Here is a 19,140-nt window from a genome sequence, read left to right as displayed (position 1 = left end):
CTGACCCAAGCACATACTTCTGTCTTCTGAACCACGAACACTGACTTCTAATAGCTTCTGCTGTAGCCCCTCCGTGAACTTCAACAAGGACTTCAAAGTCACAAATCAGATCACGTTACTCCCCTGTTCTGGGCCAAAGAATAGCTTCCCTCTCACTTGCAGGCTGACTACCCAGAAACAGTCTGAGTCACTGTCCCTCACACCCTCTTTAGCTCAGTCAGCCCCAGCACGGGGCTACCCTGCCACTCCTCCAAACGTGGTGGGTGACTCCTTTCTCAGGACCATGTCACCTGTGCAGCCCCCCAGATGCTGTCACCCTAGGTGATGGCATGGCTGACACCTTCATGTCACTGTCACTCAGGTCCTCATGAGGCAGATCCACTTCTCTATCATCCATCTGTGAGAAGAGGAGACGCCCCACCATGGCAACAGCTGTGTCTGACTTCGTGCCATGCTGTGGATGAGGCCTTCAAAGTACCTGAGCACTAGGACTAGTGACTGGCCACTCCAGAGAGGCGGGGCTCTGAGCAGGAGATGCTCAGCCACTCAACTGTTTTTCTGTTATTAATGGAAGACGCTATTTAGGCAAACTTTGGGTAAGTTCAAATAGCTTCAAGCGTGTCTTAATATCTATAATTTCCAAATAATCTACTTTGACTAAAGTCATGGAAAAATAAATGAAAACTCCTAAGGAAGAGGGCATCCTTATTATCAGTAACAATTTCACTAGAACGGTTGTAATTTAGTTGAGGTAGCAATTTTACATAGTTTAGGATAATTATGGTTCAGAATGGAATAGTGGCATTTCTTCAAGTCCTTTGAATTTATCCTTAAAGATGTGATCAGCTCTAAAGAAGGGACATGGAATTGAGGAGGAAGAAGTTTCCTAGGAAGCCCAAGGAGGGTTAGCAGCTGGGGGATCCCTCCTTTACACATCTGAGTACCAGCAAATACTTACATCTTTCAATATCAAAATTTGGCTTGCAGCTTTGAGGTACTGCAACTGGTGAGTCACTAAAATTGTGATCTTCTCATGCAAGGTTTGACAAATGCACCTATAAATGTAGAAGGTAAAGGATAAAAAAAGTAACAGCACATTAGTGAGGACGTTCCAAACTGAAAAACAGTTCAGGCCACAATGAGACAAAGATGACACAGCAGCCAAAGATACATAATTTAAATACAGACATAAAGACAAATTACATACAAATACAAATATAAATCGATGACACCAACTAGTAACCAAGTTCACTAGCAGCAATTTTGAGTCTTGATCTGCTAAAAATTCTAAAAGGCAGTTCAGTAAAGGAGGCAGTGACTGATAATTTTTTTCCTAAATCTCAGTTGAACACTTATGTATATGATAAAAACATCTGAACAACACTGAAATTCTAAAACCTAGCTTAATAAAACACTAAGTTATTTTATTACTAAGTTTTTAACATTTTTGCCATAGCTATTTTTTAGATAAGGGCTCATACTTTCTGCCCAGGCCAGCCTTGGATGGCAATCCTCCTACATAACTGGAATCACAGGTTTGTGCCACCACACTCAAGAGTTTTTGTTGAGATGGGACTCTCACTAACTTTTTGCCCAGGCTGATCTCAAACCAGAATCCTTCTGATCTCTACCTGCCAAGTAGCTGGGATTACAGGTCTGAGCAACCCTATCTGGCTACACTTTAACAAATTGTTTCTCCATCATTCAAAATTACCTGTCACTCATTGCTTTATAGAAATACCTGAAGGGAGATTAAAAAGGCCCAAGTCAAAGATTTCAAAATGTTTTCTTGCTAACATCATCCATCACAGACAGGATAATACAAATATTTAAATGTTTTCTAAATAAGGTGTTTTTCAAAATATCCAGGAGCACAGTTTCCAATTTTTTGAGAGTAAAAATTTCCAAGTTGTGACATAAAAATCATTTTTATTAAGAGACCTGGTCTCGCTATACTGCCAAGTTGACCCAGAAATACTAGGCTAAAGGGATCCTCCTGTCTCAGCCTCCCAAATAGCTGGGACAACAGGCACGTACCACTGTCCCTGCCCATGCTATAAAAATATCAACTGGTTCCACAACAAGCCACTTCATTCGTTTCCTTAAAAAATTTTATTGGCATACAATAAAATTGATATTTCATTCAATTCATTTTCATCATCAATTTCATGTGACATTTCATTCTTACCCTACACAAGAACTGACTGGATTGGCAGAAGTCCTCCATGGTGGAGGTGGCACAAATAAGAAAGACAGAGTCACTACTTGGATTCATTCAGTCAACACACATTTGCTGAGCAGCTACCCAGCACTCAGGGATTGTTCTAACAGGTGAGGACGCGTCCATGGGCTGGACAAACAGACAACACCTGCACTGGGTAGGGAAGACATACTGCATGAAATCAGAAAATGCAGAGATAGGTTATGAGGAAAACTCCAGGTAAGATTTGCTATTTTAGAGACAAAGGGAATAGATGGCCTCTCTACAAGGAGATGAATGAGCCATGAGAACACCTGAGAGAGAAGGTGCAGCAGGTGCAGTGGCCTCTGGGTTCCCTCATGCACTCACAGTCCAGAGAAGGGAGGAAGGGCAAGGACTTGGAGGTGATCTAGAACAACCCCTTGTGGACTGTGCACAGACCAGAAAAGCACGATGCCCCCTGGAGGAGCAGGAGGGAAAGGCAGGCAGGAAGGGTCTGTGTCCTTCCTTTTCCTCTACCCCTGACACAGGATGACCCAGCTCTCAGACAGAAGGAACAACACTCAGACAGACAGACCTGAGAAAGGGCAGACCTTATTCAGGGGACATGACAGAGTACTAGCTTATGTGAGGAAGGGTTGGAAAGATGAATGAGTAGATTGCAAAAACCCACTTGCCATCTGAGGACCTAGAATGGCATCCAGAGGTGAGGGGAGACTGTGAAGGAGTGAAACAGGGAGGTTGAACTTCTGCTGTGATATGTGTGCTTCCCCCCAACCCCCGGCCTCATAAACCTAATCAGCAACATGTTAGGAGATGGGGCCTTTTCATGGGGATCTGTCCTGGTGAAAGGGATTAGTGTCCTTATAAAAGAGGCTCAAGGGATTTGCCATGCCCCTCACATCCACCATGTGAGGATAAAGTAAGAAGACAACTGTCTATGAACCAGAGAAGCCCACAGCAGGCACCAAATCCGCTAGAATCTTGATCTTGGACTTCCCAGTCTCCACGACTGTGAGAAATACATTTCAGTTGTTTATAAGTCACCTAGTTTATTCATCATAATAGTCCACATGGAGTAAGACAACTAGGTAGGCAGCAGTGTGGGAGATCTGGTAAGTCTAGCCCTGAAGAAATGATTATGAAAAAGACAGGGATCTGAGAATTTAGGGCTTTCTAAACCATGACAAGTTTCAGAGCTACAAGCAGATTAACTTGATATCTGTTAATCTAAGGACCTTGGCCTTCTGTACATGATAGAATCCTCTTTATGTTTACAACATTTTGCTGAAAAACTTGAAAACCCTAATAACCTTGGATGTATATTCATGATTGCAGTAAAACTGTTAATGGCAAACAGAAGTGTAATTCATTCACTTTTAATACAAAACACTTCACATTTCTAAGCTTCAACACAACCGCCATCTTTCATAGCATATTGTTCAATCCAATTTTCTAACTCGTTGAGAACATTCTCCAGTTGCTGCTGAGTGGTTTCCTAAATTGCATTCGTGCTCCCTGCTCTAAGTTTCCCCAAAGAATGCGGTTCTGATTAGCAAACAACAATTTTAACAAGCTTGCTTCTATCGAGTGTATATCCAAAGTCATTAAACCTTAAAGGTACGAGAAGACTTTATAAACACCTCTGTGTTCAAAGAGAAAGTTGGGGAAGCTTTTGTGGCATGCATACTGATACTCAGCAATTAGAATACCTTTCTCCCTCCTCCCCAGAGACTCTACTGTGGTGTCCCATCAGGAATTGCTCTTCAAGTGATAGAGAACTGGACCTGCACAAGGCTTATACACATGACAAAGGGCTGTTCTTTGCCCAAAGGAAAAATCCATCATGTTACAATCAGGAGGGAGCAGAAAAGGAGGAGAGAGCTGGCACAACACCAAGTACCAGCTGCTCCTGCATTCTACCTTCTGAAAGATTCAATGCCACCAGGCACACTTTGTATGGGGGGGGGGGCGTAAAATAAACACAATGTAAAATTTACCACTCCAACCATTTCTAAGTGTAACACTCACTAACATGAAGTATATTCCTGTTATTATGCAACCATCACCACCACCTACTTCCAGAATATTTTTGGCACTTCAATACCAGGCACATGTTACTCTTTAGTAATCCACGATCAGGGATGACCTCGTGCCCCAGCCCTAGAATCCACAGCCTGGAGATGAGTTATTCTCACTCTGCTTGAATCTCTGTCTTCTTTACTATTTAGGACCTGGTAGGGAACAAACTGTGCCTCCACCAAACTCCCTTGTTGAAGTCCAACCCCAGCACCACAGAATTTGAAGACAGAATGTTTAGTGAGATAATTAGTTAAGAGAGTCTGTAAGGATGGACCCTCACTCATCCAACCTGACTAAATGTCCTTCTAAGAAGAGGATACATTTGAGGAAGAAAGACAACGTGAGGACACTGAGAAGAAGCGACTCTCCACAAGCCAACAAGAGGGACCATGCCTGCCAATACCTCATCTCAGACTTCCAACTTCCCAAACTGTGAGAGAAAAAAGTTCTGCTGTTCAGTATGCAGCGTTTTGATTTGGCAGCCAATCTATCTTTCCCTACTCTCCAACCTGCATCCTGTACTTGAGGGAGACTCGCCCACTTGCTGCTCTTTTCGCGTATCTTGCTGGTTGCTATCTCTACACCTCTGCTTCGACTACACTTTTTACCTAGAGGAACTGAATCACATTCTCAGCTTCTCCAGACCTCCCCAGCCTGCAAGATTGCAGGCCACTTCCTGCCAAAGCCAGCCCACTGTGAGCTTCCAGATCTCAGTGGAATGCCTGCAGAGCCACCTACTTCTCCAGTTTAGCAGATGCTTTAACTTCCCAAGCACTTGTCTTGATACACTTCAAGGGCAGGAATGAGATCTAAACTTCTTTGTCTCCTTATTCTGCCTAGTGAGGGTCCTTAACTTTTCTGAGGCTTACTGTTCCCTTCTAGGATAGCTAAGATGTGTAATGCAGTGACATCAGTCAGAGCCTCTACCTCAGTGTATACTGAAGAGCATCCATCAATGACTGTGAACAACTCCTGAGCCTTAAGGAGATGAACAGCAAATAGGAAGCAAATAGGGGAGCAGACTATGCTGTTTTAGCAAGACCAAGTTCATAAGCTTTTGAAAAGGCCAACCTAGAATGCACAGGAGACATCTGCCTGCATATGTCAAGTTGCAGCATACACAGAAAAGACTCCAGAGCATTCTAGCTCACTGACTCAGTGGCTATAAACAAGGGCCAAAACACCAAACTGCAGGATACAAGTTAGAGCAGGGAGTTAAGCCAGATCCTAGAGGCCCAATTTCACATGCAAACCAACCCAACACAGCTGTGAGGCTTAATGTTAGTTCTAAGAATCCATGAAGCAATGTTAAACCCTTGAAGCCATACTTTCGATGTGGAACAAATCATTCCTAAATTCTAGACCTCACTAATTACTTCCAAACCTACAGATTAATAAGAGTAAGCCAACAAGGCCTTTTCATGGAGGCCCTAAAAATCATACGGCTTATAGGCCATAAACAAAAGATGGAAGAAAAGAAGCAACAGTCCAGTACCAGGCTATTAAGTCCCATCCTCCAATTTGAAAGCTACACATCACCATTGTTCTTCCTGGGCTCTGGATCTTCAACAGTTTCTTGGTTATCAGCTGCAAGGAGCAGGGGGAGACTTGCAAGATTTGCTATCTCCTTCTGAATCCCTAATGTATGTGCTCAGCTCCCTTCACCACACTGACATCACCTTCTGCACTTTCCTCCCTTGACCTTGCATTTGCACATTTTTCCCTACGGTGGATCTTCAGTGAGGGGGAGGGGAGGAGGGGTACAAAGCAGGAGGAGCTGAATCTGCTGAAGCCACAAAGCCTGTCTTGAGCCCACTGGGAAGGGCTTCGGAACTCAGAGATGACATAAGACGCCACAAACTCACAGCTGGAACAGGTGCTTGCCAACTTCTGCATCTACTGCGCTGAGCGGGTCGTCCAGGAGGTAGATGTCAGCGTCTTGATAGACTGCTCTGGAAAGCAGAAAGAGGAATCAGACGCAAGAGTATCTCCCACTCCCAGTTGTCTCCTGGGATCCTCATGACATTCACCAACTGGACATTCAATCCAGTGCCCACAGAATAACCTGAAACCCATGCATCATGCGGGACCTAACACAAGGTGAGCGGGCTCTACTTGTCCCACCAGTGGAGGCTTAGAGAGAGGCAAGCGCAGAGTGGCCAAGGAAAGGCAATTTACCTTGCGAGATTCACCCGCGCTTTCTGCCCTCCACTCAATGTGGCTCCACGATCTCCTATCACAGTCAGGTCCCCATCCTCCAAAAGCTGTAAGTCCTACATGGAGAAAGACAGGAGGCAAAGTGATTTATAAATATTACTGCAGCCTAAACTCTGCAGTAGTATTTCTTTAGGAATATACACATATTGGATCAACAGCAATGGCACATTTCATAGTGACTAAATTGTAACACTGAACCTTTCAAAAACCCCTCAGGGCATTTCCATGCTGTACTATTCAAAGTATGCACTTTTAACAGCCACTTAACTGAACACCAACAGCAGGACAGCTGTTGTTTAGGGCACAGAGACTTTGGCAGTGAAGGGAACAAAGTCCCTACAGTTTCCATGGTGGAAGACTGACGATATAAAAATTAACACAAATTCATGTGATGATAGTACTAAGGAAAAAAGGAAGCTGGCTTAGGGGCACAGAGAGTGCTGACCAAGGGCAGTCAGCAAGGGCTCAAATCAAGGGTCTTTAGGCAGAGCCATGCAGGAGGGGAGGGTGGACAAACACAGATCTGGAGAAAGAGTACAGAGGAAGGGACCATGGCGAAGGAGGAACAGGGCAATTGCATGCCTGGGGTGTTCAAAGGACAGCAACCCAGAGGCCATCCAGCTGCAGCAATGAGTCGAGTCTTGGAAGATGAGGTCAATAAGACCAGAGTGGCCATGGCTTCACCTCTGTAAAATGGGGAGGAATGACATGATCGGCTCAGGTTGTGGAAGGAATCACTCCTGCCTCTTTGTGGAAAAGAGGTGTTGAGGGGACAGGAGGCAAGCAGAACCCAAGTGAAGAGCTGCTACAACAACCTAGAACCTGAGTGGGAACAGGAGACATGGACAGGAGTGGTCACATTCTGGACTAATTTCTAAGACTCACTGATGGGCTGAAAGTGGGCTGTGAGAGGACCATGCTGCTTTTGGCATGGGAAAAGGGAGGACAGGGTCACCTCGACTGAGCTGGGGAGGGTAATGGGTGCAGACTTAGGGGATAACTCAAGAACTCAGTTACAGCCAAACAGACACCCACCACTGCTGGACAGGCAAGGCTGTAGGTCAGTGCTGCAGAGCAGCTGTGAGGGCCATTAGCACACATGTGGCTTCTACAGCCAAAGGACTTAGGTTATCAGGGGATAAGTGTGTGTGTCATCACCAGCCACTGTGCAAATTCTGCCTCAGCTTCTCACTTGACTGTGTCTTCACAGTGACACTGAAGGTACTACAAAGTAAGATAAAATCTATATGAGAAGTAAGGGCAGGAAGAGCAGCCAGGATAGGGAAAAGCAAAGAAAAAGGAACTGTATATTTGAGGAACACTGGGCAGATCAGCTTGATGAAGTAGATCCTTATTCTATGCAAGCAAGAAAACAAAAGAGAACAGAGGAAGGATAAGCTTCTATTTGAGGATCTAGGAATCTATCTAAAGTTTCATCATCAGAATATTATTTAAGAAGTAAGCACAGAACTTAAAAAAAAAAAAAAAAAGACACGAACATCCCCAAAATAACAGGATAACAATCAGGCTTAAGATACCAAGTGTACTGGAAACCTTTACTTCATTGTCTGTAGTTCTCACCAGCAAGGGCCTGGCACAGACAGAGTTTGGGAGTTTGCTGCATGTCAACTACTTGCATAAGCACCAGTCATAGGCTCTACGGCAAGAGCCCTTTTGCCCATCAGCCCTCATTCCTTTGTCTGTAGTTGGACAAATGTGTTGGCAAAGCACTGGGCTCCCTCTGAAAAGCAAGTCCTTTGACCCTCCTAAATTCTCTTCTACAAAATGTCCTGGATAAACAAGAATTACTAAACTACTAAGACACTGAGTAAGAATCAATGGAAATACCTTGTATTGGTAGAAAAGGACATGAATTAATTGTAAATTGTTAGTGGTAAATGCAGACATATTTTTTGATCCAACCACAGTAGGACCCAGTCATAGCAAGAATCACACTAAGCATGACACTCCACCAAAAGGAAAAGAAAAAGACTATTTCCAGTATAACCCACTTCCAACAGCCACACACAGAGTTCCCTATGTACTCAAAGCTGCACTGGGTTGCTTTGAAGGAAAAGCAGCCATTGAGAAACTGTTTACATTTCACATTGTTTCTTTATTGAGCTCACAAGTGGACACCATCTCTTCCTTTTGATTTTCATGAAAAACAATAGCCATTTTAAGATAGGAGCCCAGCCTGTACACAAACACACACATGCTGTTTATGTGGCCTCTGTTTCATGGTGGGCTAGCTCTGTAATATATTCTCCTTGGTTTCTCTGCCTTGGTTTTAGGTTGTTTTCTTTCTCAAATAGCACCCAGTTGTAGCACAGTAATTGTAGCCCTCTTCTGAGGGCTCATTTGCTGTTCATTTAGCAGTTAGGGAAGGTGTAGCTCTCCTGAGTCTAGCAGAAGTAGTCTGACAGTGATACTTCACCTGCAAGTGTCACCGACTCTGCAAACTGTTTATGGACAAGTCTCCCTCTGATGGGAAAGTATTTCAAAGGATGTAAAGTCAAGTCTGAGCCAGGCTAGCTTCCTGACCATGACTTTCTGGTTTGGAGAAAGGGAATGCATGAGCTGAGCTTAAGTGACAGCACCCACTGACAGGAAGATGTCTGTGCTCACTTTAGTGACTTCTCAGGACATTTATACAGTTATGTCACCCACAACAGCTTTCACTGAAAAGCAGACACATAACTAGAGAAAAAAACCAAGACAAGGTTGGTTTGATACCAAGCAGCAGAAACACACCCAGTGCATTTCCAGGATGGATGGCAGATGCCCTGCTGAGGAGGTTGCTGGAATGGGTCTGCAGGACAGAGTTGAAGACCTGGCGAAGGGAAGCTGCATCCCAGAGCCAGAGCTTCCCTTATGGCCTGTCAGAGCCTCCCCATTCTTCCAGACCCAGCTCAAACTCTCCCTTCTGTGAAACCACCCTGCTTCCACACACACAAATCGTTTGTCTTTCTTTTGGGTTCCTAGCACTTCGACTGCATCTCTCATTAATGTTCTGCACCACCTTTTTTATGCATGTGCACAGTTCATCTTCCAGCTATGCACTAAGCACTGATCTGGACGGCTGTTGTCATCTCTAGTCCTACCCAAACCTGCAAAGTTAGCACTTGCACAATCCATAGAGGAGGAAATGGAACTAAGAGAGGTATGGAGGTGGTTCAAGGATGCTCGGTGATTACAAACATGGGTTGGAATCTGAACCAAGTTCATCTGGGAACTGAGCATCTTTCTCTATCACATCAGGTTGCCCTTCTAGAACAAAGACAATACATACAGGAGTGGTGCACTCCTATAATCCCAGAACACAGGAGGCTGAGGGAGAAAGATGGAGAGTTCCAGGCCAGTCTGAGCTAGGCTATCTCCAAAAACATAAATAAAAATGCAATACTAAAGCAACTTAAAAAGCCTCTATAGTCACACACAATATTAATAAACTCAGTCTTCATATTTAGATTTGCCTCCTGTGTCCCTCTTCTACTCAGCATTTTATTTTCTATCATGCCACAGGGACCACTATGATATCCCAACTGAGAAATGAGAACAGAAGATACAACAATAATTATTCTATAATTGTCAGGGCAAAAGGCAAAGAAAATGTTCAGGTTGGCAGGAATATGGAAAAAAAAAAAAAAACAACAACCATGATGAGCCTATGCATACCCCGAGGGGTGATCTATGTGCAAAGACATTAAACTTGAATTTATCAATGCCACACCTTTGAACATAACATTGCTTAAAAGTTCTAAAACGTATTCGGGGGTAATCGAGTGACATGCAGGTACTGACAGCGCAGCTCAAGGGGTGTGGCACTTGCCTAGCAAGCAAGAGGCCCCGAGCGCAAACCCAGTACCACCAATAAAATAAAATAACATGCAGACAAATGTTAAATAATATGTGGGATGGTGTTTATCTAATTAACAATATTTTTCCTGATTTATTTAGTATACCTTGTAAAGTACTGGCATGAGTGCCAGTTCAAATAATGGAAGTTATACACTCAGATACATTCTTTCTATTATGTCATATTTTATGCAATTTTACCCAAGATTGGGGGTATAATTCAGAGTTAATATTTACAAAGAGATTGCGATATGCCAAGGAATCAGGTGCTTTAAAAGCTTGATCACATTTTCTGAGGTTTGCTGGTACTTTTATTTCCATTTTACAGATGAAGAAACTGAGGTTTTGTAAGGTTCAGACAATTAGCCAAAAACACATTCAGTAAAGAGGAACTGAGATCAGTTCCAGAGCTGTCTGACCCCCGCTATCCTAAAGGGCTACATGATTAGGCAGTTTCTGGAGGCTATGTTCTATAAGTCACTCCAGTGTCCCTTCAAATAGGTAATTAGCCTAAAGGGATGCTGCTAATGTGAAATTATTACTTTCCCTCTCAGGAATGTTCTTAGTGTAATGAATTTATTTACTTCCATTAAATCTAGTATAATACCTCTAGTTACCAGTATAGTTAATGAGAAATCCTGTTTCTGTTTTTTTACTCCATGGTGTTTTGGGGGGGAAGAGAGGGGACCTATAAAGAGGCACTTGATTTTATTTGTCACATTAATTGAATGAATTAGAGAAAAGTGACAATAAGCTATCATTTTCCAAAAACCTGGTATGTCTGCATTTCCCAGGTACTGCTCACTGTTTACAATCAATGCGGCTCTCCCCCTGCTTAGTAAGAAAAGCTGAAGGGAACACCTGGAGCTCCCCAGGGAAGTTTCTCTTCAGTGGTGGAGGCTTTTCTATTGCACCTGCCATCTGTGTACCTACAGGCCACAATAATTCCAGGAAGCAACTGTATCTCCATAACCCATTGGCACACAGATTAATAAAGGAAATCCAATGCTCATTTCATAATGCATTATATAGTTCCCTGGTTTCTTAAAGATCTAGCTGATCTCCTAAGCAGAGTTAAAAATGGCATTTTGGGGCTGCGGCAACACTGACTGGAAACCATCAAGGCCAGTGTTTTCATTCTGCTGCACAGGCCACAGCAAGACACCGTGATGCCCTATCCAAAGTAACAAATGAGCATGCGTGGAGGCCAGGCCAGGGCTCAGGCTCGCCTCCACTTCTGCCCCTGGGCTGCCTTCATGCAGAGGACGGGAGTGAGCACAGAGCACATCCCTGCCACTCTGCAGAACAGTAACAGTCCATGTTGGTAAGCACACAGCACAGTCACCCTCAAAGCTGCTATGCCATCAAGCCCTGTGGGGTCTCCATTCCCGTGGGAATCTGTGTGCCAAGCAAGAGTCTAGAGGTGGCCAGGGCTACCTTTCAGGAGGCTTTGGAAGATACTAAGCAATAGCCATTGGCCTAACACCTGCTTTTCTGCACAAATGGTCAATCTCGAGGGAGAAAGAGAACAGGGCTGAGCTCACCAGAAGGTAGAGTTGAACCTGATTAAGGTGAAGAGGAAACAATTAAGATCCATTTTTCCATATTTACCCTCGTGCACCACCCAACCTTTCAAATACTTCTCTGCCCTAGGAACATCTCCAGTGCAGAGGTGGCAGCGCACTAGAGGAAATGGAATCTGAAGCCATGAAGATGTGTGTTTGAACTTGATCTGCAAGTGTTCACGTGAGTCATTTCCTCTCTCCAGACCCCATTTTACTAAACGATGATAGTAACATTGAAGATTCTGGGAAACTGTGGTGAAACATTGAAAATTCATATACCTTTGCAGTTGTGGGGGGAAGGAGAGGGAGAGGGAAAGAGAAATGATTAGCACCTGGTGGACCCTGGCTAATGGATCTGTTATTGTTGCTGTCCTACATTTGCTTGCCTCTTCTTTGTTTATACAGTATATATATTTAACTGTTTAATAAAAATCTGGCTCATCATTACTGACTTGATGTCATTTATGAAAACACATAATCTCTCATTAACAAAGACACAGGAGAAGGCAAAGTAAACAAGTAATTACTTCTTTATCCACATCATCATAAAACACTCTTCAGCAATACAATCATGATATTCAAACAAAATTATGCTTTCTCAAGAAAGCTGGCTAGGAGCCTCCAACACACCTTTTGAAAATCCATCTGGCCTTTTCCACAGAGTATAAAAGAACAGTGGGAGGTCCAGGCTTCCCTGAACGGACCCCACGGTGAGCCCTTTGGCACCATTATTCACTAATTTTTATAAGCCAAAGAGGATGACAGTGTTTTTCAGTATTTGCCTTTTGTCCTTTTGCTAACTTATCTTCTATCAGATATGTTCAGTTTTCATCAAGCATCCACCAATCTTATAAATCATAATGTTTGATAAAACATTTCATCTTGCCATTTTGTGTGAAACTCAAAAAAAAAATCTCTCCCTTGGTGAAATAATGCAATATGAAAAAGAAACTTTGGAACATTTTGTTTTCTTTAAAAAATAAAGAGTCAAAAATGAAGTGGAGAGAAAGCCATGTATGGAAAAGGTCAAGATTACCTGAACTCTCGACTCAAACCAGTGAATAATAGTTTTTTTTTTTCCCTTCTTTTCTATTGGTGTACTTTAGTTGTACAAAGGCGTTTCAATGTGATATTTCTTCTATACATGAACATAATGTACTTTACTTATATTTCTTAATGACTGCAAGGTTGATGATCTCAAGCAATTTTGTCACTGCTTTTGACACTATTAGGTTGTTACGTTTTTTCAAAGGAGTTCTTATCTTCCAGAGATGATAACAAAAAATTTACAGCTGAACTACAAAAGGACTAAAATCTCCTTGAGAGTAACTTGGGGTGGGGATGGGGCTCACAGAAGGTAGGGATGGACATGACCCTGCTTGAAGCTGGTGCATGCAGATTTGATGTACTATTTTCCCGACTTGTGCAAAAAACAAACTTAAAAGTGCACAGAATGTCATACAACCAAACTTAACCCAAAAATCTCATCCTGTGAATGCTGCTATCACACTAGGATCAAAACAGCAATGTGTTGTGTTTTCCTAGATAAGCTGAAAGTATTAAATAATATTCAAAACTTTTGAAAAATAAAACCTTGTATTTTAAACTAACAATATTACTAGAAATTTGAGCATCTGAAATTCAAAATTCCTTACTTACCTTTTTCAGAGCACAAGCCTTTATTACTTTCTCATACCGTTCCTTCTCATATTTCTTCCCAAATAAAATATTACTCCTCACAGTTCCTGAGAACACCCAAGGCTGCTGAGAAACATAGGCAATTCTTCCATGCACGCTGACCAGCCCCTGACTTGGAGGTAGCTCACCAAGCACAGCGCTCAACAGTGACGACTGAAACACATCACAAACACACGTATGCAGTCAGCACTCAGGACAGAACCAGCCACTGCTCCGCTGCCTTGACCAGCCCTGAGATCTGACTAACATAATTCTTTCATTTAAAATAGGAAACGGTATAGCACTGGACACCAAAACAAAAAATTGAAAATATCACTACTGGTCAAAGTAAACTAATGTTTTATAAAGAATTATTAACAAAACACAATATGACAATCTACCCTGCCAAAACGAATTTCCCCCAGATGAAATACTATATGGAATTATATATGTAATTAAGAAGCTATATGAAGTGCTATGTGTAATGAAGAATGTCTGTAGCCCAACATGATATATATTTCATATATCCGATATTGAACAAAGCTATACTACATAAAGGTTTCGTTCACTTGACCAAGTACTTGTTCCAGAAAAGCTATGCATGGATCCAATGAACTAGGGAAAATTTTTATTAAAAGGAACTCTGGGGAGCAAACCCCCTCATGAAAGGAAGTAGTCACCCTACCATCTGTACATCCTACATTTAGCTACCTATACTCTGTTGTTTGAGAATGCACAAGACCTAAGCATTCATACATGTTTCAAGTCTTACAACATGCAGATGTGATCTGTCTCTTGGCCCACCATAATCGGAGTGCTTAAAACACTGAACTCAAACTACCCATTTGCCTATCTGTCTCTCCCAGAGTACGGGTGCCTTTGGAGGGCAGAGGCATGGGGTCTGGTTTCTATGCGTTATCTTTTGCTCTAAGCACAGTCATACAAAGCTGGCAACCTCATATGTCCTGTGTCACCTAGGGTACACTTTGACAAAAGATAAAAAGTCCCCACTTTCTCAGTCATTCCATCCTAATATTGGCCTCAAATAATTTCCTTCACTGACATGTCTAACTTCTAGACAAGGAGCTCCCGACGGTGCAACTTGAACCACCAAAACAAATAGAACATGCACTGCCCATATCTACCCAGCTACATAACCTTGCAAAACCAACGTCCCATAGAACACACTGAGAAATGACATTTCAGGTACACTCAACTCAAAATTGTGTTACATAGAGCTTTGGGTTCAACATAAGAATTTAAGATGGGATGTGGGAGTACATCAAGCTGCCCAGAGGCATTACAAACTTACCTTGCCTGCTCCCACAGGGCCAACCACAGCTAACAATTCACCAGGTCTGACAGTAAAGGAGAGACCTTGTAGGGTTGGAGTTTCTAATGCCTATAAATTAAAATTTAAAAAAAAAATTGTCCATTTAAAAAATATAACACAAATCACTGTGAAAGGTGGAGAAAATAAAACAACAGTCATTAGCTCCTAAACATAATCCACATCTTTCTCCTCCCTGTGTTCAGATATTGTCTCCTGGCATCCTTTTCATCCAATCATATTCCTTTGTGGGGTCTGAAGCAATTTGGCAGGTGTGTGTAAGGAAGGCCTCTTCCCTTGCACTTGATTTCCCCGTGAATGTGGTTCTCGACATCCACAGCATTTAAGTGGTACAAATGATACAGCCATCTTCTTGGAATGAAAACTTCTTGGTCCACACCAACTTACTAAAACAAAATTCTTGATAGAATATTCAGTGTGAGAGGAGGCTTTTAATTGGCTCTAAGTTTTAACCTGATCTTTGGCTTCACTCGTCTCATCAGCACCCACAAGGTGGCAGCACAGGCACATGGCACGCCCAGCACTAAATGAACAATTTGAAATCTTCACTAGTTTCTCCACTTTCACTTTGGCAAGGAATGAATCTCACCAAGACTCAGCAAAGAAGAAGGCATTTTAAATTACGAAGTCACTCGACAACTAGCTCCTACAAATGATGGTCAGTGCGGTTAGCAGAGCTCTAATTTAACAACAAACACAGAGAATGAAGAAATTAAGTGCCAGAGAGGATCATGGGTCAAAGTGGGAAAGCCTCCAGGTTACGGCACGCCGTTGTGTATCCTGGACAAACAGAACCAACAGGGCACTGCTATGTGAACCCCTTGAATGCGGACGTTATAACACAGTGCAACCCACGGGCCGGAGGGAAAGTACTCATGCCATCACTGTCCTATCAGAATTCATACTGCTGTACAATTTACAAATTCTAAGATAAAGAAACTTAAGACTGTCTCTGTGTTTTCACATCTAAAACTCCCAATTCCTAAATACTTCAAAATTTGAAACTTTTTGACATCACATCCCAAATCTAACCTCATCATATTAGATGACCTTCAGGCTATGTATACATGAAACACAAATGAATTTCATGTTTAGATTTGGATCCAATCCCCAAGATACCTCATTACGTACATGGGAATATCAAAAATCTGAAAAACTCCTGGTCTGAAGCATTTTAGATAAGGCACACTCAACCTGTAGTACACTTCAAGAAAATTCTCAGTAACTGTTAATGTTTAAAAAAAAAAGCTGTTTTACAGTTTCTCAGTTCAATTTCTTCTTTGAGAGGCCTGATCAAATTTATTTGCTAAGAACTTTCAAATATTACAAAGTCAATTAAGAGGGTTATAACATATGTTGGAGGAGAAGGAAAGATTTACAGAGCACTGTAAACCAAAATGAGGTTTCCTTTTCTCAGTCAAGGACAACCAGTACTTTGAAGTATCTACCTTCTAAGCAAAAATCAGAAGGCATAAATAAGAAAACAGATGGGTCTACACTGAGAGTATGGAACCTCAGTAGTAGTAATCACCAACTGAAAGAAATTTATCCGAATCCAGACACCAACACTATCAGAAGAATACCGATAGTAACTGTTGAAAGTAAAGTAAAAACAGCTGTCACTTGGGGATTAATCTCAAGGACTCCACCTGCATTTGCTACAGGGTGGATCTAGGAGTCTTGACTGTGTGTACCCTTGTGTCCAGGGATCTAGTGAATTTTTTCTAGCCCCAAACCCTTTGTAAGGCACCTCTTAAAAGACTAGATTGTGTCTGGTGAGGTCCTGGTTTGAGTCCTGGGCGGGGGTTAGGGTGCAGACATGGGAGTTTCAGAGAGAAGCTGAGGTGAAATGAAGAGACAACAAACTTTGGGACATGCTCTCCTGTATTACAGAAAAATGATCAAGAGTGAATCAAAAGCAACACAGCCTTTAGAAGAAAAGAATTATTCAAAACTGAGCCTGAGAGCTGGCAGAGTGGCTCAAGTGGTAGAGCATCTGCCTAGCTAAGCATAGGGCCCTAAGTTCAAACCCGAGTACTGCCAAAAAAAAACAAAGAAAGAAAAAAGAAAAGAAAACTGAGCCTGGAGCCCCTGAAGGGCAGAAGCACTTGGATAAGGAAGGACAACTATATAAAACCTGCTTGCCTCAACCCAGCTTCCTATTAGGGCAGGGATGTTCCTGACCCTGCAGGAGGCCAGGACTGGGCCTTTCTCCACCTAACCAAATGGGGGAAGCATTCGACAGCCCAAAGGGCTAAGTCTCCTCCATCTGGGTCATTCAAGCTGGGTGGGTGAAAGACCTTCACCTGACTCTCCAATGGGGCTGTGACAAGAGTCCACATTCACCCTAACTCCCAGCTCAGTGTACTTCTCTCAAAATCCCCATGCCTGTACCCCTCCCTCCACACCAGAACCTCACAGGACCTGATGACCTAAGGACCTTCCAGCGTGGGGCTAGTCACCCCACAGTCAAGACAGGGAAACACAGTGAGTGCTCCGTACTGCAAGGTTAGCTGCAAAAAGTCTAAGAACATGTTACTGCATTCTTGGGAGAACAAAAAAAAAGAGCCCATTTTCCAATGGTTCAGACACTATGGTTTTGACATTGGTACCACTGGGGCAGGGGAACAGAGCGCAGCTGGGAAGGAGGGAGTGCTGCTCAGCTGCCTTCTGGCTGCAGGCTCTGTTCTGCCCTGCACAACACACCTCCCAGATGACTCTTCTGCCAACTCAAAGTCAGTCATGGAAAGCACCTGTCTGAGGCCAGGAGGCAGAAGGGAGAAGCTGGTCTCACCAGCACCCCCGACCCACTTCACAGTCTCTAGAGTCCCAGTGCCAGAAGACAGCCCTGGCTCTGCAATTTCAGCTCTTGCTGGTAGCTGGATAGATGCCTAGTGACAGACTTTCCCTCACGCTCCAGGGCTGGAAGCAGGTTCCTGTCATCGCCACTCTCACAGTGGCGTCACCTACACTGTCTCCTCTTGTGCTCTTTCATCACCTATGTAACGAATTCCTGCCATGAATTTGCCTCTCCCATGCTGCGGGTTCTGTTTTCTAGACTAAGACGGGGTTCTGCAGACTGCTCAGGGTCAAAGGTCTTGGAGTGATGGATAAAGAGGAATGCACTGAGGTCAGAGCACTTTCTCTAGGGTAGTCCCTTTGATTTTCCCATTTGCCTGCATGTCAAGTAATCCAAGTGTCACAAAATTCTTGATGCCTTGCCTGCCTTACCTGTCCACTTTGTGCACAGAGACACCCTCCAGTTAGGAAACAGGAGCTCTCTGGGCTGACCTGCTGCCTCACCCATGCCCGCTGGCTGCCAAAGTAACTGATGCCATCCAGAGGCACAGAGAAAAAACACCCCCACCCTGACCCCCCAGCAAAATCCAAATCATGGGCTTTCCTCAATCTGTTCTCAGATGACCTGAAAAATGTATATGGACTCCCCAAAGTCTTGGTAACAATTTAATGTATCTATTAGTCACGTAGTCTATCCAGTGCTACAGATTCTAACATTACCAATATTTAAACTTAGGTACTTAAGTTCAACAAACCGAGGAAACAATGAAAGGGTTTTTTAAAATGAGATAAAGAACAACTTTCAAACATTTTAGGGCTAGCAAGGCAGCTCAAGTGGTACAGTGCCTGCCTAGCAAGCGCAAGGCCCTGAGTTTATACTCTAGTGCTGCCCCCTCAAAAAAAACAACACTTTAATTTAGGCTGATTTTACACTTGCGTTCACTGATGGCAAGCCTTACTCCTCATTTTGAGAACATTTGTTAACAGATTTTCAGTAAATGAGCCAGTCACCTTTTGTATGATACGTAAAATTTCAAAATTCTCTATTAAATCAGTGTCACCCATCTCTTGAAAGTCATGAGCTTGTAATGAGTGTTTATTACCTTGTCCCAGAAAGCAGTAAAATCCTGCACGTGTACTAACGCTTTACCATCTGATGGGGGCTGGGGTGTGCGCCGTGATACCTCGTCAAGTACCAGGAAGTTCTAGAGCAAAATGAACAACACAGATTTTATAAACTGCAGGAACAAAAGCACAAACAAAAGTCATTGCTTCTGTTGAATATACAACATAAATCTTTATATTTGACAAATACATAATCATTTTAACAGCTATATTTAAAGTTTTAATTCACATTAGAACATACTCTGTAGTAACTGATGGGGGGGGCA

At 42.9% G+C, this 19,140-nt stretch overlaps 1 protein-coding gene across 7 annotated transcripts in view; it reads right to left on the bottom strand.

The window, feature by feature from the left end:
• Abcc4 (ATP binding cassette subfamily C member 4 (PEL blood group)) overlaps positions 1-19,140 on the bottom strand; it is a 229,483-nt gene that overhangs the window by 123,361 nt on the left and 86,982 nt on the right. For all 7 annotated transcript variants that reach the window (XM_074043133.1, XM_020183142.2, XM_074043129.1 and 4 more), the window contains 6 exons: positions 18,853-18,954; positions 14,912-15,001; positions 13,582-13,773; positions 6,461-6,555; positions 6,148-6,234; positions 959-1,055 (listed from right to left, as the gene is read on the bottom strand). In XM_074043133.1, the coding sequence (XP_073899234.1) occupies positions 959-1,055; positions 6,148-6,234; positions 6,461-6,555; positions 13,582-13,773; positions 14,912-15,001; positions 18,853-18,954 (663 nt within the window). The remainder of the gene's footprint in view (positions 1-958; positions 1,056-6,147; positions 6,235-6,460; positions 6,556-13,581; positions 13,774-14,911; positions 15,002-18,852; positions 18,955-19,140) is intronic.

The sequence above is a fragment of the Castor canadensis genome, chromosome 10 (assembly GCF_047511655.1).
Source record: "Castor canadensis chromosome 10, mCasCan1.hap1v2, whole genome shotgun sequence".
Taxonomy (NCBI): Eukaryota; Metazoa; Chordata; class Mammalia; order Rodentia; family Castoridae; genus Castor; species Castor canadensis.
This window is presented reverse-complemented; position numbering and strand designations above follow the sequence as displayed.